We start from the raw sequence: 21,523 nt of genomic DNA on the forward strand, positions 1-21,523 counted from the left end.
CAAGTTTCTTCTGGTACACGTGCTCGACCAATCGCAAGTCAGTCCATGTCCCATCCACCAACAGGGAGGAGGCTGGGTTCATGAGCCATACTGCAGACAGCCACCAGGGGGCGATGAAGATGCTTTGGCTTCACTTTTGGGGAGGCGTCATATCTTCCATGTTTATCTTATGTTAATGAGCGATGGACGAACAAAACATCACATCACATTTGAAAGAAGGAGAAGATCTAAAAACTCCTGTTAAAGGATTTTAATTATCACAGAGACGTTTTTAGCTCAAGAATATAAAGAAAATAAAAAAAGTTAATAAAAATTCCACAAAAAAAAGAAAACTGCAGAGTTGGGTGATTATTGTAATAATAAGAATGTCCCTCCTGCGGCTCGCTGCCTCCCGTCCACCACCCGGCGGCCTCGCTGCCTCGCTGCCTCGCTGCCTCGCTGCCTCGCTGCCTCCCGTCCACCCCAGGCGGCCTCGCTGCCTCGCTGCCTCGCTGCCTCGCTGCCTCGCTGCCTCCCGTCCACCCCAGGCGGCCTCGCTGCCTCGCTGCCTCGCTGCCTCGCTGCCTCGCTGCCTCCCGTCCACCACCCGGCGGCCTCGCTGCCTCGCTGCCTCGCTGCCTCGCTGCCTCACTGCCTCACTGCCTCCTGTCCACCACCCGGCGGCCTCGCTGCCTCGCTGCCTCGCTGCCTCGCTGCCTCACTGCCTCACTGCCTCCCGTCCACCACCCGGCGGCCTCGCTGCCTCGCTGCCTCGCTGCCTCGCTGCCTCGCTGCCTCCCGTCCACCCCAGGCGGCCTCGCTGCCTCGCTGCCTCGCTGCCTCGCTGCCTCGCTGCCTCCCGTCCACCCCAGGCGGCCTCGCTGCCTCGCTGCCTCGCTGCCTCGCTGCCTCGCTGCCTCACTGCCTCCTGTCCACCACCCGGCGGCCTCGCTGCCTCGCTGCCTCGCTGCCTCGCTGCCTCGCTGCCTCGCTGCCTCCCGTCCACCCCAGGCGGCCTCGCTGCCTCGCTGCCTCGCTGCCTCGCTGCCTCACTGCCTCCTGTCCACCACCCGGCGGCCTCGCTGCCAGCTGAAGGGTGTGTCCTGCTTGTTTTGTGGACGCTGTCTCTTACCCACAGGAGCAGAACAGGTTTCTCCCATAAGGGTCGGCTCCACCTGCCGCCGCTCCGTTAGCTCAGAGGAGAAACCGTCGACTCTGGTGAAGGATCAGGCAGAGATGGCTGCAACCACGACTCAGCCAATGGGGAGCCTGCCCAGCGGACTGGGGATCTGCACCACGGCCCCGGATATATTTTACCTGCCTGAGCTGGTGAGTGGACGGAGACTGAGGTCACAGCAGCTTGACCTTGGAAACATTTACCACCTTTTGTATTGTTATTCTCCCTGGTTTCAAATTCAGGATTTAAAAATGGGAACAGATTTTTATTTTAAAGCATTTCAGATAGAAGAAATGATGCAAAAGCTATTTTTAACTTCTCTGAACCTTTAATTATTATTATATTTTAGTGCTGATGTATCACAGAATGAAAACAAATCATTGATCATAACAAACAGATGAAGATTTCCAGTCTTTTTAAGAGACAAAGAGTAACTGACAGACTCTGATGATGAACTTTTATCTTCTGCTACAACTCATCATGATGTGATAACTTCACGACCTCAGACAGATGCTACAAAAAGCATTTGTCTTATTTCTCTAATTCTCTGAATAAATATAACGTGAAGCCTGATCATGAACTGATTCTAAAACCGGTGCATCTTGGTGAAATGTGAGATGATGAACGATATTCCTCGTATGGGAGGAGCCCTCGAGTCTCATCTCACATTTCACTCGTACTGTACCTGTGATACTCATCTGAGGAGGAATGTGTCCGACCCTCTTCTCCCAGAAAGACACAAAGGATAGAAACCGCTCAGACTGGAAACACAAACACAGAGGAAGACGTTAAAGTGTCTAAAGGTTTATTTCTGCTTTTATTTACAAGAAACAGGACGTGTGCTTCAGCTATGCAGCATAAATGTTTGACTTCAAAAGGGTTTTTTATTGTGAAATATTTGCAGGAGCGGTAGCTGCTCGGCTTCATACTGGGTAGTACTGGTATTTATTTGAGTACAAGGGACTTCTTTCATACAAGGAAATAATCCTATTTCTGGCCATATTCAAATCAAAGCCTAAATGTAAAAACAGAACATGATGTGGAACTGAGAAGCTACATATTTTGCATTGTAAATATTAATTGATATTAATTTGAATATTGTGCATTGAATAGAAAAAATTGCACAACTGCCTTTCTTTGTGTATATTTATTTATTGTACATTCAGCCTTTAACAGAAATTGCAAAAAATAATAAGTATGACCCTCCTGAGTGGGTTTGTTGGAAGATATCAACAACATCACGACTGGTTCCTGTCCTGGCTCCTAAACGTGGAACCAGCTCCACATGGACATGAGGACAGGAAGTCCACACATCTTCCTCCAGACTGAAGACACACCTCTTCAGACTAAAGACACACCTCGTCAGACTAAAGACACACCTCCTCAGACTAAAGACACACCTCGTCAGACTAAAGACACACCTCCTCAGACTAAAGACACACCTCGTCAGACTAAAGACACACCTCCTCAGACTAAAGACACACCTCGTCAGACTAAAGACACGCCTCTTCAGACTGAAGACACACCTCTTCAGACTAAAGACACACCTCCTCAGACTAAAGACACTCCTCTTCAGACTAAAGACACACCTCATCAGACTGAAGACACGCCTCTTCAGACTGAAGACACACCTCTTCAGACTGAAGACACACCTCTTCAGACTAAAGACACACCTCCTCAGACTAAAGACACACCTCTTCAGTCTGAAGACACACCTCTTCAGACTGAAGACACACCTCTTCAGACTAAAGTGTAGTTTGTCTTTCTTGAAGAAAATAGTACTTTCTTGATTCTTGTTGTTCTGGTTTGTTCCTCATGGTTGATGCACTGACTGTGAGTCGCTCTGGATAAAAGCGTCAGCTAAAGGAAATGTAATGTAATGTAATGTAATGTAAATGTAGATCTCGGCTTAAGTTTGGAATTAACAAGTGATCTTGGGCTCGAAGAGGCTGGTGACCTTTGGTGAAGGTCAGGTTAGGTTTAACCAAACATCACCTGCACACATCATCCAGCAGGTGATTGCTGCCAGTGTCACAGAACAAAGAAAAATAATACAAATAAAGAAATAAAGAAAAATATGTAGAGAATATATCCATTTAAAAAATAAACACAATTAAATAAAACCACAGATAATATTTACATTAAAATAAATGAATCTAAATAACAAACACAGATAATATGTACATAAATAAGTAAAGACCTTTCACCACGGACGGAAATGGTCGAGGTTTTACGGCTTTTGGAGACGACATCAGAACGAAACAGTGAGAAACCTTTACGATGCTTTACAGCCTTTAACTGTGTGTGTGTCCACACCTTCACACACACTCCTTCAGTTTGTGGTTTGGACACGGGAGCTTTGTTCTTCAGGCTCGTACTATAAACTGTGACGTCTGGAAACAAACGTTTGAACGTGTCGACTTCATCTCGAAACTCATTCAATGATCCCGAGCTTCTACTTTTTGTTTCGATTGTCTGGAAGGAGGTTTGGTTTTCACACAACTTGTATAAAACCCCGTAAATGTGAAATCATCAAACAAGCCTTGATTTCCTTTTGATCTCTTTGCAACAAAAGGGAAACTTCCCCCAAATGTACTAATCCCAGTGAAAAGGCAGCTTTCCACTGGTTTGAAACAGTTGGAGAAGTTATAACACATCAACCGGTTCCTTCCGCTCTTCAGATTTCCGGGGGTCTGGTGTGGATCCTGGTGGCATCGACCCACGTGGCCCCTCCGAACCCTCTGGCCTGGGTGATGTTCGTCTCCGTCTTCTGCTTCGTCGTGACCTTCCTCTGGTTGATCGTCTTCGCTGCCGGGGCTCACAAGAGCTGCTCAGGCTGGGCTGCTGCGGTGAGGGGGGGCAATCAGAAGAGACGGGACATGTGACCGCTGTGGCCATGTTGTTAATGTGTGTGTGTGTGTGTGTGTGTGTGTGTGTGTGTGTGTGTGTGTGTGCGTGTGCAGGACTTTGCGTACCACGGCCTGGCAGCGTTCTTCTACCTCAGCGCAGGAGTGGACTTGGCCTTCATCACCTTCCTGCAGGAAGTCAAATCCACAAATCTGGTGGAGTTTAGAATCTACCAGACTGACATCGCTGCTGTGGTGAGAACTGGTTTGAGAACAATAATCAATAATCAATAATCAATAACTACAGTATCTTCGCCTCACAGTCATTGTGTTGTTCTGTGTGTCAGGTGTTTGCCTTCTTGGCCACACTCCTCTACTTCCTGCACGCCATCCTCTCCGCCATCCGATGGAAACACTTCTGAGGACAGACGCCGATTCTCAAACCTGTGTGTGTCTACGTGGTGTGCATGTGCGCGTGAGTGCGCGTGTGCGTGTGCGTGTGTGTGTGTGCGTGTGAGTGTGCGTGTGTGTGTGTGGACCCACAAGTGACGTCAACCTGCTCAGATTCAAGATGAAGGATCTGAGCCTCATGACTTGAGGGTGAAGATGCAACATGAGACACAAAGTGAACAGGAAGTAGATGAAGAGCTGAACATGGGAAACATCTTTGTGTGTAAACAAACGACATCTGATCGATCATTTCAAATCTGAAACTGGTGAAATTTGAATAACTTTTGTGAACCAACAACTCAGTGAATTCTCCTTTAATCTGACATTATTTATCAAAAGAAGAAGTTTTAGTCATTTTAATGGACTAAAGAATACAGAGTAAATATTATTATTAAAACTGAGCCGTCACGGTAACACACTAATTATTAGTGAGAAAATCTCTCTTCAAATTATTATCTATGTTGAGCCTTTACAACAAATATTTAATACAAATTAATTAAATGAATTTGATATGATATGAATTGTGTTAGAAACATTTCTGTTCATCACTTGAATCCATCGGAGAATCTTCCTGTTCACTCACAGTATCACTGACAGAACTTTGTCTGAATATGTTTCTCTTCTGTCGCCAATTTCTTTTCACTTTTTCAGAAATAATTTCTCGATAAGAAGCTCCAGGATTTCTTCAAGATTTCTGGTTGAAATAAGGTTTTGTATTCTGAAGATTAAAACGAGATACAGACGTAACAGTTGCTGTGTCCTCGTTTGTTTGCTCCACTTTGTCCAGGAACCTCTCAACTAATTCAACGTTTCCCCTTCACATGCTTTTGTTCCTACACTCATGTGTGATGTGTGAATCCAGTCTCACAGACACAGAGTTAATATTGACTTTTCTTTTTCATATTGAAAGTGGATAAGCAGGATAAGAGTCGTGGAAACGTGCCGGTAAACACGATCAGAGGTGGAGCGGCATCATCTCTGATCTCTAGCACCATCTGCAGGTCGAGCAGGTTTCTACTCGTCCAGTAACATACTCCAGCGTCTGCTCAATGGATTGGATCAGAACTTCTTCCTTCTATTAAGATTAATAAATAATCTGGATTATTTAGAGGGTTGTAGAGATTCCCTGTCAGGACAGAGGGGAAAGACTCTGTCACAGTTTATTATTTCACAGATAAAACATGAATCTTTAAATGCTTCAACAACAGGTTTCTTTATTTATATCAGAACAATTCCACATTTATGTCAGTCAGAAAGGAAGTATTGATCTCTAGCACAACAAGATCTACCCGGGTATCGGCCTGTGTGAGGTGCAGCTGCAGAATGATGTCAAACTGGATGTCTCCATTTTGAGAAACGTGTAACTTTAATCCTTGATTGGCGACACAATCAGAAATGTAATAACAGAAGAAGTTCTTTGAAAGCAGAATTCAGAGCTTCCATCAGCAGCTCCAGCCTTTATGAGTCCGCTCATCAGCTGCTCTACCAGATGGTGCGTTTCACCCCCGCCCAGATCGAGCGCTTGGTTCCCTGAGCAGCTTTCACGTCATCCCAGTGCAGCCGGGTGTTGGGGATTTCGTCCTCGGGATCCGGATCCGATCGAGCCCCGTCTTTAGGACTCGCCACCACCACGGGGAGAGGGCCTCGCTGCGACTGGAACTCCACCACGTGGAGCTCCTTCTTGTTGGCCAGAGTTTGGTGTGTTTCCTACAAGTGGACGGAAGAAGAGACAGATGTCTGAGAGTCGACATCCTGCTGTACAACGTCAATGGGTCCGGGTTGTGTGCTGATCCTCACCTGATTGGCTAATCCGGTGAAGAGGGCCCTGGTGATGTTCAGGTAATTGATGGATCCGTCCACTTTGCAGTACATGTCCTGGATCCCGATCAGCTTGCACAGAGTGATGACAGCCCGGTGGCAGTGAAGACCATAACCTGCAGAGGGAGAGACACAAACACGTTCAAACAAATACACTTCCTATCGATGTACTGGGTTGTCTAGGCAACAGTCAGTAAACAGGAAAGTACACAAATGAATAATTATAAAACCAAATCACACATTTCTTTCACGCTGTTGCATCATGTTCGATTCTTTCAATGAACGTGACTTTGTTTTGAGTCAAACTCCCGCTGCTGTGAATACTCATCACAGCCTGAATGTGTATCATCCAGGTGGAAACATGCACTTTGCTGTAGGACGACACTTCTCCAGATACCTGGGTGTGTACTGTCCAATCCAAAGTACTAACACCAGTGTTTAATGAATAAGCTGTGTCCCTCACTGTCTTTGTAAAACTACATATGTACATTCACTTCATTGTATGCAAATACTGAGGTAATGTAAAAACAGTGATGTAAACATCTAATGAGACAGAACTGAGCCTAACCCTTGTCACTCATATCTGACTCAGCTGTGAGAGAGAAGATATCATCCTTCTCCTTCTGTTTGAGTCACATTCAGCTGCTTTAACCAACTTTAAATCGATTTCAATTGTGACTCATCCTCAACGTTTTGTTCTTGAACCTGAACCCTGCCGTCAAGACGCTGAGTGAACGAAGCTGCACCTTGGTTTTGTTTCTTCATGCGGAGCGTCGTCCTCTTGTACTTGGATTCGATGTTGTGATAAACTGTTGGAGAGAAGAACGACTGATTAGAACCCAGAGACTGTAGAGAGAGAGGAAGAGGAAGAGGAGGAACAAACTCATAAATATTAAACAGACACAATCATTCCACGTGTTTTGTGTCTTTGTGTTTCCTGCTGTTGTCTCTCAGGACTCGAGCCTCTCTCGCTGCCGACCACACGTCCGTCCACGTACCAGTGTCTCGTGCTCGTCGCAGCAGATGAGCTGATTAATCATTCAGACACGCACACAGTCCCCGAGTGGGAGCGAGGTGCTGCTGCTGAACCGCTTCGGGTTCAAATCTTGTTCTGGTGTCACATCTCTTTAAACATCTCACTCTGCTCTCCCTGTTTCCTCTGCACTTCCAGCTGGAACTAGGAAACTCTTAATGATTTAGATGCTGCAACAGCAGACGGAGTTACAGTGTGTACGGAGGAAACAGGCGGAGAGGATGGAGGAGACGTCAGAACACAGAGGGAGCTTCACAGGCGCTGTGGCTTAAAGACGTTCAACCTCAGTTGGATTATTATGCAGGAAACAGGAGGAGAGGAAACGATGGGAGGAAGAAAATGAGAAACAGGTAGAGTGAGAGAAGGAGAGACTGAGAAAGAAACAAGAGTTAAGAGAAGTTATTTCAGACGCCATCGGTTCTTATCGTAAAGTCACATTCGTCTTTTTCCATTCACGATATCACACGACTCTCCTGGTTGGTGGAAACTCTCAAAGTCTGAAAACTTCTCTTCAACTCAGTGAAGGAGAAAGAAAGGGGCGGATGTGAATCCACAGTCAGAGAAGCTTCACACACACAGACACACACAGACACACACAAACACACACACAGACACACACAGACACAGACACACAGACACACACAGACAGACAAACACACACACACTTACTGGTGTGGTCGTTGTATCGATCGATGTAGTACAGGTAGTGGATCGCTCTGTTCTTGGCCTGAAGTCACACGAGAGACAGGAGAAAGAAATTCAACTCATTTTAATTTCAATGTCATTATAATAAGAAACTGTCGCTGTAGCTCCAGAGATTTCTGAGTCATATTAAAATAAAAAATACCAATGATACTATCACATGCCATATCTAATGTACTATATCCAAGTACGATCAGTGACCCCCGACCCCCAGTGGAGATTCAGGGTACTGCTGCAGTCGTCATGGTAACAAACTGCATTTACATCCATTTAGTCACTGATTGATCTGTTTTACTCAGTTTTATCAAAAACAACAGCAGGAAATTTAATAATAGAAGAAATTGATTTAATGATTATTTAGCTTTGAATACAAAACGAATGCGTGGCCTCACCTTCCTCAGAGCTGTGTTTCTATCTGCTGCTTTACCCAACGCGAAGCCTGGTGGGAGGGGGGGGGGGGGGGGGGGGGGGGCAGTCAGTTTAAAACAGAGGAACTCAGAACTCAGACCTGTGTTTTCAAAGTGTGATTGAGATGTTTCCAATGAAACTTCCAAATGGTGTTGAATGATTGTTATTGATGGTTAAATGAGACACTGATGATGAGTCTGCTCTGTGCGATGAGACGCTGACGTCAGGTGACCTCAGGAGACAGGTGAGTGTCACAACGACTTCCTGCTCGTCTCCATGACTACAGGGATTACAAAGAGAGTCAGACCTGCGGCTCCGTTGCCGTTTCCCACGGCGACCAGACAGCTGATGGACCTCTTCCTGCCCTCCTTGGCCGTCATGTTGAACACACTCTTCACCTAGAAAACATCGCACAACAACACAAGAGATTCAACAACACGACGTGTGGAAGTGTGTTGAGATGCAAGAAAAGAAAAGTTTGGGAGATTTCTTCTTCTTGAAGTTTACAATATGAACATCAAAGAGATGACAGGTGATTATGTCTTCATGGGAAACGTCCTCACTGTGGGACTAATGAAGGATTATCCTCCTTATCCCTGCTGTCAAAATGTCCCTGTCTTTGATTGATACGTTTTTATACCAGTGTGTGTGTGTGTGTGTGTGTGTGTGTGTGTGTGTGTGTGTGTGTGTGTATTGTCAATCCATCCTAAAGTGACCATCACAGATCTGAGAGTAGACATTCATCTATCACACATTCAGCTTCACTCCACACTGGCTGATCAACAACCTGCAATATGACTTTTAAAAACACCAGGGGGCAGCATTGATGCACTACAGAGAGAGAGAGAGAGAGAGGGGGGGGGGGGGGGTATAGGAAGGTAGTTAAGAAAAAAAGAGAAAGAGGAGGAATTCACCAGAAAGCAGAGAGAAAGCTCGAAGGTGCACGGGACGAGATATAGATGTCAAGAAGATGAACAGTGCAGAGAAGATGGAAGAAGGTGGAGGAGAGAGAAGGAGGAGGAGAGAGAAGGGAGAAGGAGGAGGAGAGAGAAGGGAGAATGAGGAGGAGAGGGAAGGGAGAAGGAGGAGGAGAGGGAAGGTGGAGGAGAGAGAAGGAGGAGGAGAGAGAAGGAGGAGGAGGAGAGAGAAGGAGGAGGAGAGAGAAGGAGGAAGAGAGAGAAGGAGGAGGAGAGAGAAGGTGGAGGAGAGAGAAGGAGGAAGAGAGAGGAGGAGGAGGAGGAGGAGGAGGAGAGGGAAGGAGGAGAAGAGAGAAGGTGGAGGAGAGAGAAGGAGGAAGAGAGAGAAGGAGGAGGAGAGAGAAGGTGGAGGAGAGAGAAGGAGGAAGAGAGAGAAGGAGGAGGAGAGAGAAGGTGGAGGAGAGAGAAGGAGGAGGAGAGAGAAGGAGGAAGAGAGAGAAGGAGGAGGAGAGAGAAGGTGGAGGAGAGAGAAGGAGGAGGAGAGAGAAGGAGGAAGAGAGAGAAGGAGGAGGAGAGGGAAGGAGGAGAAGAGAGAAGGAGGAGGAGGAGGAGAGAGAAGGAGGAGGAGAGAGAAGGAGGAGGAGAGAGAAGGAGGAGGAGAGAAAAGGACACAGAGGAAGGAAGGATGAGAGGAAAGACAAAGAGGGTTTATGGTCTGATATTAAACATGAGGAACAAGAAGATGCTGAGGAAGGAGAGAGAAGGAGGAGGAGAGAGAAGGAGGAGGAGAGAGAAGAACAAGAGAACAAGGGAGAGATTGTGTGTGTTTGTGGGAAAGAGATCAAATTTCAGAATCCACCTTCCTGTGGTTATTTCTGACTTCAGCTCTATAGTGTCACAGTATTCACCAGGTAGCACATCAGCTATAAGGACTCTGCTGTATGTTGAACAGGGAGGTGAGACGTTAAACATTCAGTAAAATCAAATATTTATATTCAGAGAGAAAACTGAAGCCAACATGATTTCCTGTTCCTTCAGCAGCTCTTGTTGTGTTTGTGTGTTTAAAGAGAGATGAAGACAAACTGATGGAGAATCACAAAGAGAAACTGAATCAATGTGGAAAGTGTGAATGTGAGGAAAACATTCATCTGAATTAGAAACCTCTTTATAAACGTCTCCTGTATTAATCACAGACGCATCAGTTTTCACATTCTGACAATACAACTAGAAAAAACTCAATCAGAAAAGAACAGAGAAACAGAAACTAACTTCCATCGTCTCCTAGTGTTCAGAGAAACAGACGAGGTACAGACGAGGTACAGACGAGGTACAGACGAGTTCCAGCTGCACAGCTTCACTGTCATCACATTCAGCTCTACAGGCAGCAGCACAGCAACTCTCCTGATCCCGCTCGTCCACCACAACACACCACACCACACCACAACACAACACAACACAACACAACACAACACAACACACACGTCTGTGTTCAGGGCTACAAACTGTGAATTAGTGTCTCCCCTCATCAACAGAAAGGTCCCGACACCCAGAAACCGACCTTGTGCTGACTGTGTCTTTATAAGGAAGCTTCCCCTGGGACCAGCAGCAGTTCACCAGCATCTCTTCACTCCCATCGTCACCAGTGAGTTTCCACTGAGGGAACTTCAAAGTCTACATCTGGCCTCAGCTTGTGCAGTTACATAACACACACACTTCAGTTCAGGGTTTATCATTTAACTGCAGGGACACTGCAGCAGGATTGGGGTCAGAGTAGCTGCAAACACCAAAACACTGAAAACATCTCCCTGCAGGGGGCGCACACGCACACGCACACGCACACGCACACGCCATGTTTCTACTTGGTTCTGATGCTTCCACAAACTGTACTCGTTTTTCCTTGTGACTGTAAATTCACAAAACACTGATAATGAAGAGCACATAATAATTAGTCTGGGTTTCTATAAGTAAACACACGACATAGAAACACATAAAGTTGAAGTTCTGTGGCTGGAGGCCTGTGAAGGACGGCAGTTATGGACCCGAGCCAGTTGGACCCGTCAGGTTCAGACCAAAACTTGATCTAATCAGGTTACGTTGAAAATGTTGCCGACTGTTGAGGTTTGTGCAGAACTCAGACACTCTAGTTTGCCTCTGCAAAGAGCCGGAGCAGATGGGATCCCAGTGTTTGTGAATCATGCTTCAGTGCGACTCGTCGCCAGCTTCTATTAGAAGTGTGTGTTGTCTCCGTGTTGTAAAGCTCTTGGCTTTGCGTCCCTCAGTTGAGGTGAAGATGCAGCAGTTCCAGCGTGGCACGAGCAGCGGAGCAGATGGGCCAGGTTCCCCTGCTCCGAGCGGCAGCCTGGTGGTGGGAGGACGCGCTCGCTGCTGTTTCATCTCTTCTTCTCCTCAATCTGTTGCTGCTGGTCCTCCGGTCGGTTCTGTACGCTGCAGCTCAGAGGAGGAGGAGGAGGAGGAGGAGGAGCACACGGAGCCACGAGCCTCTGCCAGCACTCAACACGCTCCGACTGTTACTCACATCCTCGCTCTCACTCGGGTGGAAGGTGATATCTTGACCTTGTGAACACACTGAATAGTGGAAAATGTTTTTTGGCTCCTGCTAAACTGAAAATAAATTCTAGAATCTTTACACATTGATATCCAACTACATCAATGTATTTAATGGACTTCATGTCTGATGACTCGTTTATTCTCTTGGTCTCTGCTGATGTTTATGGCTCATGGACCTTAAGCTCATATATGTGGAAGTATTTACCCACAGATACACAGATACACATGTATATGTCAACAAGAAGCCCGAAGTCTGCAGGACCTCGTCCGTCGTCCAGCCGATACCTCGGGTCATTATGATGTCACAACAGAGTGGGACAACTGGCCAATCAGAGCAGATTGGGCTTTACTGGGAGGGGGGGGGGGGGGGGGGGGGGGGGGGGGGGCTTAAAGAGACAGGAGATGTGGATTCTCTTCAGATCCACAGTTGGGTACATGTCCCCACTCAGGCTCCACTTGGTTATTAAAACACGACGTCTAATCGAATTGAATGTTCTCACAGAGCTGCTCTTGTCGTCCATTTACTTTCAGCAGAACTTTTCAAGGTTGTTGAGCTCGGGGGGGGGGTAAAAAACAAAAGAAGACAAAAGCCTGTTCTGACAGCGAGCGCCGTCCATCTCTCTTAATGAAATCACAGAGTCCTGTCCAAGAGCTGCAGCTGGAGAGAGGCCACCACTTTCCTCTCGGTCGCTCACGCTCTACTCGGCCGTTACCGCTGCTCTTCGTCATCGCTCTCGCTCGTCTTCATCGCTCTCGCTCGTCTTCATCGCTCTCGCTCGTCTTCATCTCGCTAACTGGCCGTCACGCTGAGGCTGTGCCAGAGACGAGTGGTTTGTCTTGATGAGAAATCTGCAGCCGTGTTTTGTAAAGTTAAGGTTATGTGTTCTTCATTTGATTTTGGGGGCTTGTGTACAACACGTCCACAGTTTATTACTATGATAACAGATTGTGTAGATGTGAAGCTACATTAGCATTTATTAGGAGTTATTTATATGGGTTATATTTCTGAGTAACATTAGACCAGGTCCAACCACTACACAATTAATGTAATGATTCAATAATCAACTTAATGAGATTATATTGTTATTAAGTTGATTATTGAATCACAATATCACATGGTTGCATATCAATATTTCACTTGATCTCAAGATGTAAGTGTATTGAATTATGAACTTTCTCACCAGTATAATATTTGCTGCCTTCTCACTTCCTGCCTGTTTAACTCTCACATCGTGTCCCCCCCCCCCCCCCCCCCCCCCGCCTCCTGCTGGACGTGTTCTCTAACGACATGTCGGCATCATCGTCCTTGGGAGACAAGACTTTTATTCCAGGAAGCCTTTCTCATTTCATTAGGCCTGAATTTATAGTGCCGCACACACACAGACACACACACACACACACACACACACCCTGATAAAACGCACACTTACACAGACTCACACTATCTGACACTGTGTGTGTGTGGAGTAAACAGATAGAAAAAAGGATGGACAGAGCCAAAGAGCACACACACATTAAATCAAACACACACATTTGTGTATGATACAAATAAAATGGGCTCCATTAATATCAGACCTGTGTGTGTCTATAGAAAGCTAATACGTCCATGTGTCGATTTCCTTAAGGTGTGTGTGAGTTCATGTTTATAAGGTTGTGAAGTTGCTTCTAGCCATTGTTGTGAAGGGCTTCTTGAGGCATTTGGGGAACGTGAGGACGTTTGTTTCCGTCTCACAACCACAAAGACCAGTTTGAGGATTAAAGGCTCGTTTATGAAAAGACACATGTTTGTTTCAAACCAGTGCTTTACACCGATATGGTTGTTAGGTAATAAATCCACCTGAGGGCAGCACTGGAGAGTTTCTGACAACAAACATGGCGACAGTGGAGGAGGCTGTGATGATGTTCTTCTTAACAGAGAGGAACAAGCTGCTGTTTGTCACTCAGTAAGTAAAGAAGTCTCTGTATAAAAGTTTCTCCACTGTTGAAACTTCTTGTGATCTTCTCGTTCAAACTCCTGGCTACACTCCAGGAGTTCTGGTAGTTCTGCTCCATTTCGTCCTTCAGAGGACGTTCACAGATACAGATGAAATGAGTCCAGAGGCTCCGTTCGTTTCCGTATAACGTTGAGTAAAAAGGAGCCTTTGCACTTGGTCTGAGATTCAGCTTAGAATTAGATTAAAGTGATAATTACGGTCAAATTAGAAAATGTTGCTGCAATGGTTAAGGTATGTGTGTGTGTGTGTGTGTGAGACCTTGTGGCATTAGGTTAGTGGGGTCCATTAGTGGTTATTAAATAAACCATGACAAAGACAGAGAGAGAGAACACACACACACACACACACACACACACACACACACACACACACACACACACACACACACACACACACACACACACACACACACACACACACACACACACACACACACGTAGATAAAACGTACGGACCATGATGTGCTCACTAAAGAAACGTCCTGAATCAGTCAGAGACACTGTCTCCTCATTTAAAAACATCAACCCTTTCCTCTGCTGATACATTTTCTTTTGAGTGTTTTTTTTAACTTGCTTTTGTATCACACACTTACACAACTCTGACCTTTTAGAAACGACACTGTTTGACGCTTCAACATCTGCTGTTTAATGCTCAACTGCAGCCACCCTTGCTCAACAAATTCGCCTCCATCACCATCAATGTGCACACGCCACAGTGGATCTTTCACCATTTTGATTTCCTTGAAAACACTTTCTTCCTCCGAGGCTTTCGGCACAATTATTCCGTAGTGTGTGATGAAACCCGACCTTACACAATGTTCTACTGTCAGTGCAGCTGTGAGTTCAGTTTGTATCTGAAGAACAAGGTTTCACCCAGAGCGCACAGCGGCTTGGACGAGCATGAGAAGAGTACGTATGAGGAACGGCTGGAAAGTGCGTTGTGCTTTTATGAGAACTGTAAAAATATGTTGGGTCTGGATGAAAGCAGCTTGTGTTGCTTCTGGGAAGAGAAACACTCACCTCGATGACACGCGAGTCAAAGTCCTCATAGGTTTCTGCAGAGAGAAGAAGGAGAGAGGGTTTTGTTGTTACACACAAACACATGTGAGCGCACACACAGACACACACACTATCACAGCCGCCATGAACAGATTAAACCAGGCTCCTGCTGGCGTAACAATACCCAGAAGCCCTTGCAGTAGCGCAACGAGTTGACACTTTTCATTGTCAGTGACCTCTGAAGGATGTTTGTCTCTCCACAGCAGCATGGTCACCTCCAACTAATTAACAACAAACAAAGGAGAGCTGACTCAAAGGCCCAGAGGAGACACACACATGCACACACACACACACACACACACACACACACACACACACACACACACACACACACACACACACCACACACCATCTGAAAGAAACTAAACCCGATCAGAGACGACCAACCCAGTTACAACTCTCTGTGCATCACAGCCACTGGGCCCCGTGTGTATTCGTGTGTGTGTCAGCGAGTGACAGACAGAACGTGTGAAGGAAAGTGTTTGAACATGTAGGAGGGAGAGAGAGCGTCTCGGTGCGAGGACGAGAGCGAGGAAGCATCGAGAGGAAAAGGACATCAAGGACGTGAATGACAGACTGAATTCAAGAAGAAGGAGCGAGAGACGAGGGGACGAGGGGACGAGGGGACGTGCTCTGCGAGAGGCTCGTCCCTCGTCTGTCAACAGGCTCATCTCTGACACAGACTGAGGTTTAAACTTGTATTGAGTCTGGGAGCAGGAGGCTTTCAGGGGATCAGCAGGAAACAGCAGCAGTTCACCTCAGAGCTCATCAGACGGGAGACAAACCTTCATGGACTTTATTTATTTATTTACAACACAATACTACATTCAAATGTTCCTCGTGGAAAAACTGCTCCATCAATTTAGAAAATAAAAATTGACGGTGGAAGCTGAAAATCCCAGTTTGACTGAGCACTACCTTCACTTTTCAATGACACCCAGTTTATTCGTCACAGTTATTTATTTATGAATCATTTCGGTTCAAGAGCAGAGAAGAAATAAGACGAGTCTGTGGGAGGGACGAGATAAATAGATCATGAAGAAGGGGAGAGAGGAAAACGGGTTGAGAGACTGATTGAGGCAGTAAAAAGAGAAAAGAGATGACAAGAAGGAAGGAGGAGGAACAGAAGAATAACAGAAAAGAGGAGGAGAGGAGAAAGGGGGGATGACTGGGAAGCTGGAGAGAGAAGGAAAAGGTACGAGATAGAAAGTGTGACACAGAAAACGAGGGAGGAAGAGAGAGAGAGATGTATTTGTTAATTAGGACATTGTCCCACTTCATCAGTTGTAATGGGCCACATTGTGTGTGTGTGTGTGTGTGTGTGTGTGTGATGGAGATGGACACAGATCGACCTCGTATGAACCTCATCAGAGATGTTACAGAGGAACAAAGACCTTCAAATATGAAGATTTTGTTCGTTTCTGTATTTTTTCTCAGACAAAAGAAGGTATTTAAAGACGTCACTTTGTTTTACTACCATATCTTTTGACGTTTTATCGAATAGTCCTGACATCGGTTATGACTTTGGACAAATCAGTGGATTTATTCCTTCTTAAACCCATATCATTTACTATATTTGGAGTATTCAAAATATGGATGTATTCTTCTTAATGGTTTAAACAGACGACATCACATCACCCCCATCGTTGCTTCTCACCATTGGCTCACTGTCCATTTTATTATTAATTTAAAGATTTTAAAGATTATAATTAAATGATTGCTTTAGTTAGGTCTTTTACATATGTAGAGACCTATTGTGTTTATAACTATTATAACTAAACGATTGTATTAGCTATAATATTCCTGACTTCACATATCAGTGTATTTGTGGCACATTTAGTTTAATCTGCCTTCAGTTGTTTGTCTGTAATTCACAGTAACTTGGGATGAAGACATGATTTTGTATTAAATAATAAAGGTTACATGTGTTTCTACCCTGAGTAGGTGTGGGGGGGGGTTTACCTCCATTGGGTCCAGGGTCCGGGGGGCCCAGGCTGATGCCGCCCCATGAGTTCCCCGTCCATCCTCTCTCCCTCTTCACCTTCATCTTCCTCTTCTTGTCCCACTCCTCCCTCTGACGCACTGCAGGAAAGACACGAGCGGCACATTTAGCACCGGAGCCCGGAGCTGACTTCAAGCAGCACAACATGATGAAGCTCCACGGTTCCATCTGTCATTGTCAGATTAACTGTGTAATTACTGTGAACAAATGAGATCACAGACGACTTCTATCTCACTCAGCGCTGCTGCTCCACATTCCTCACGCCGTCTCTTTAAATAGTCGCTCTTTGTGTTTTTAAAGCTCCCAGTTTGTGGTGTTGATAAAAATAGAAAAATACTGGTTTGTTATTTATCATGTCCGTTCTATGAAGGGACAAGAACTCAGGAGAATGTCTGCTGAGTCCGGTCTGGACATGTTCCACAGTTTGCCTTCCCCATATAAAGAAAGCAGCAGGAGAAAGTCCAGGTCAGGCAACAGGAAAAGGTCAGAGTCTTGGTAGTAATTAAAAATCACATGTGTTTTTGTTTACATCAAATCAACACCAGCGTCCAAAGCTCTTGAATCTTGTTTTTAAAGTTGTGATCTTCATCAGCGTGGTCATGTATGACTGTCTTCATCTTACCTAACTCAGCCTGCAGCTCCTGCTGCTCAGACTCGCCTCTTCGACTCATGTTCTGCAGAACGCCATCCTTCAGCACAGGAGCGTTCAGACCCGGCCACAGGAAACCTCCTTGACCTGAAGATTCAGACAGAGAAGACAACAATAAAGACAAGAACAGACACAATGCTGCTTGTTCTCTATGTGAACAGCATATTTGTATATGACAACATACCTCCCATCTAAATAAGAACATAAATACCACTGATGTGCTTCAGTCTGAAATTACAATTGTAGAACTTGTCTGGAAGTGGTTTATATGTTTAGTCCATCTGAGTCTCGCAATCTCAGTTTCTTCTACTAAAAGCTTCAGCATTAGTCTTAAAAACCTTGTGTGAATAAATCATTACACCAGTCAGACGAGTGTGGATGTAAAAGAGCGACACATGAGTGACAGTAAAGTGAAGAGTGCCACACAGAGGCCGAGGCAGAATGAAGACGGATGGTTCCTCTTAAAAGTGAATAAAGCAACTCAAAGTAGAAAAAGGGGACAGACAGAGCATGAGGGGTAATTCCTCCCCCTGGTAGAGCGACGCAATGAATTAATCAGCACTAACTGATGAATATTCTAGTGCTCGGTGTCCATCAGCTGCTCATTAGCATCACACAGACACGTGTGACGACCTGTGAACAGCAGAAAACTTCACAGGAAAGAAACACTCATTTTAACACAAATAAAATATCAAACAATCAAATATAAAGACACAGCGAGATGTTGACAGATGATGTCCCACCTTCTCCGAGCATCTGTCCTCGGTTCAGGTCTTTCTTCATTTTGCGTTTGGTTCTTTTCCCTCGGCCCTTCCTGGCTCCGGCCCCGGTCTCTGCAAGAACACCTCTCCACAGCTCCTCAGCCGTCACTGAGGAAACACACACAGACACACAAACACACAAAGTCAACAACAAATAACATAACAAATTTAAATCATTTGATGGTTTTAGACGTCACAAACTGACGGTAGCTCTACACTGTATGTCTTGTGTTCTCGACAAACATATCATTTTAAATGTTAAAATATTTCAGCTAATACTCATCAACTACATGACACAAGCAACATTCAAGAAACCATTTTGTTTTGACTGCAACTTGAAGCAACAAACAATAAACTGCCATGAACCATTTGAATCAGAAGTATAAAATCTATCTTTTGGTTGAAGTGGCTCAGTTTGTGCTGCTCCTCTCACGTGTTGATGTTGTTGCTCCAACATGAAGAAGAAGAACTTACACTTGTTGAAGAAGCTGCCGTGTCTGGTTTGCTGCCAAGCCGCCGCCGGGGGAGGAGCGGCGTGTCTCTGGAGGGACGCAGCCGAGGCTCGGCTCGCCAGCGTGGACACGTGAGCCGCTGCCACGAAGCTGCGGAGTGGAGCTACACCGGAGACAGAAGACGGACAGGTGTGTCAAAACTCTATCATGTAGCTCTAGAACATCAATGTGAGATGAACAACTGTATGTGATGCTGCCGTGAGGTTTGCACCCCCCACTGCACATCACTGGTATCCATGTGAATCACACATCACTGTTTGTTGGGGATAGAAACAACGTGGCTCTTTATTGCAAAAGCTTTAAACCACAAGACGTCTCCAGTCTGTTCTAACTCAGAAGACACGAGAGCAGAGAAGATTCTCCAGGTTCCACCGAGCGGAGCCGATCCGGTGAATCAGCAGTTTGCTTCCATGCTTCACTTGAGACGAGCTGCTCGACATCGTGAACCTAGAGTCGCTGTCCCGCCTCGGCCCGAGTGAAGCTCCTTGAAAACCTGTGTTTATAGAAGAGTTCCACAGGATAAACCATGTTGGTGCTACGTGAAATATCATAACTACAAAGTCTCATTCAACTCCCAACAGAGGGGCAAACTGGGCTCCGTTAAACTGGAGATATTACTGAAGTAAAATACTCCAGTTGTGAGTATTTATGTTTTAATCACTGTGTAGTTTCAAGTTTCTACCAATAAGCAGGAGGACTTTACATCAGAGGGGGGGGGGGGGGGGGGCATTCATCAGGTCAAGGCAACACAACAAACAGGGTTCAACTGACAGAACCAACATTCACATGGTTTACATGTGATTTAAATATTAACAGGACGATTATAATATTTATTAAAATGAATAACGATACAGAGCAATCAACACAATGTGGTTAGTTTAACATACAAACACATACATGTGATCGTCTCCTGCACTGAGTGTTATTAATAAACTGTATATTAATATGAAGTATATGAGTGATTTCCCCGGCGTGTTGCCCGCAGCCCAGCGAGCTGCTCCCGGGTCAGTTCAACCTCCTGGAAACAAACTCTTCATCTGAAACACACGCACAGTAAAAACACACGCGACGCAAACACCGTGCGCGTCTGATGAAGATGAGGAAGAAGAGAAAGAAGAGTTATTCACCTCCGACTGTGACGCGGAGGGCACCGTACACCCGTATGGCCGCCGCCATGTTGGATTCTGAGGGGTCCTGCGCAGCACAACAAGGAGTCTGAACGACGCCTGACGAAAAATGCGGAAATTCGGACAAACTGCGTTTTGAAATTATTTTATAATAATAATTTGAATCAAATAAACATCAAGTGATGTTTTTTCAATACATTCAGTATTGATTTACATTTTTAAATTGTATTTTTTACGTCATGTTGTTAATTGATATCTATTTAATTTCTAACGTTGAATTCACACATCTTCTTCAAATTATTATTCTTATTGACTTTCTGTTATATTTATTGTCTTCTTTTATCTCTTTTTTCTATTTTAAAATGTCATCGTTTATAAAGTTACTTCTAACATTTGAACCCTCGTGGCTGATGACGCTCAAATCTTCCATCACATGATCTGATGTGCACAAGAAAAGTTCAGTTCATATCTTAAGGACGAGCATTTACGTTTTATTTATAAAATTAACATTATTTACATTGTGTGTGCATCCAAAACACAGCACAAGGAGCCGTGTGCCATGACGCTCTTCAACATGTCGTGTGTATGTGCACACACGAGGCCAAACACTGCACACGTCAACACACACATGCTGTTTCTGAGTGTGTGCAGCAGGCCTCCAATCAGCACCTCCTACAGCCTTTGGACGGGACTGAAATGCAGCTGAGTGACTGGTGATTTTCAATTTTCACCTTATTCAAGATCGTTTCCTGAACACTGCAGCCCTCTTCCTGCAGCACGGTGCCGAGGAGCAATCAGGGAGCTGCTGCAGGACGCGCTGCCTGCCCAGCTGTGTGACAGCAGGAGGTGGGAGTAGCTGTTGAGAGAATCAATGCCTTTCCTACCGTAACGTTTCTCCAAAATAATTGCCCCATAAAGGCGGCTTTATTCAGGCCTTTATGTAAAAGAGTGACTCACTTCTCTGGGCTTTGTGCAGCAGCGAGCAGAGGAGTGAACAGTAGGAATACTGGTTTTTTGAAGTAACACGGTGCTGATCCAATTCAAAATAAAATAAGTTTTTCTTGAAAATACAGAAGAGTGGCTCACTAAGAAAATGTTTGTGACGCAGTTTGATTCCAGCTCATCTGAGTGGGCTGCTTCAGGCCAGAGAGAGAAATAGAGTGATTATATAGAGATGTAAAGTTATTAAAGGAGATATTCTGAGCACATTCAACTTATTTAACTTTGCAGATAAACAATGTTAGATAACAGGCAGCTGGAGCACTGCCAAACACTGGGTGGGTATTAATCACAAGGGAATCTACTGTATTACACAATATATTGATCTTTGATTTACTGTCAAAAGTACAAACCAAACATAATTATAATAATACCTTTTATTCATATAGCAATTTTAACTATGCTCAAAGATATTTTACACTGGAAGCAAATACTGCAAATATAAAACACAGTTCATTAATCACACATTACAAATGAGAGGTTTATTAAAGATAATATCCACAGATTAACTTAACACAAAGCA

General features: G+C 45.0%; 2 protein-coding genes across 2 annotated transcripts; one reads left to right on the forward strand and one right to left on the reverse strand.

Moving 5' to 3' along the window:
• Positions 1–1,215: 1,215 nt before the first annotated feature.
• On the forward strand, positions 1,216–4,424 carry LOC117775417 (myelin and lymphocyte protein-like). Its single transcript, XM_034608528.1, has 4 exons — positions 1,216–1,308; positions 3,838–4,005; positions 4,120–4,257; positions 4,350–4,424. The coding sequence occupies exons 1-4, from the start codon at positions 1,216–1,218 to the stop codon at positions 4,422–4,424; spliced, it is 474 nt and encodes a 157-aa protein (XP_034464419.1).
• A 1,214-nt stretch (positions 4,425–5,638) lies between these two features.
• mrps5 (mitochondrial ribosomal protein S5) lies at positions 5,639–20,086 on the reverse strand. Its single transcript, XM_034609227.1, has 12 exons — positions 20,002–20,086; positions 18,837–18,977; positions 18,345–18,470; positions 17,575–17,688; positions 16,913–17,032; positions 14,912–14,946; positions 8,721–8,811; positions 8,398–8,444; positions 7,973–8,030; positions 7,017–7,079; positions 6,250–6,386; positions 5,639–6,159 (listed from the first exon to the last, which is right to left on the reverse strand). The coding sequence occupies exons 1-12, from the start codon at positions 20,048–20,050 to the stop codon at positions 5,935–5,937; spliced, it is 1,206 nt and encodes a 401-aa protein (XP_034465118.1). The 5' UTR covers positions 20,051–20,086; the 3' UTR covers positions 5,639–5,934.
• Between the last annotated feature and the right edge of the window lie 1,437 nt (positions 20,087–21,523).

Source organism: Hippoglossus hippoglossus, chromosome 15, assembly GCF_009819705.1.
Source record: "Hippoglossus hippoglossus isolate fHipHip1 chromosome 15, fHipHip1.pri, whole genome shotgun sequence".
Lineage (NCBI taxonomy): Eukaryota > Metazoa > Chordata > Actinopteri > Pleuronectiformes > Pleuronectidae > Hippoglossus > Hippoglossus hippoglossus.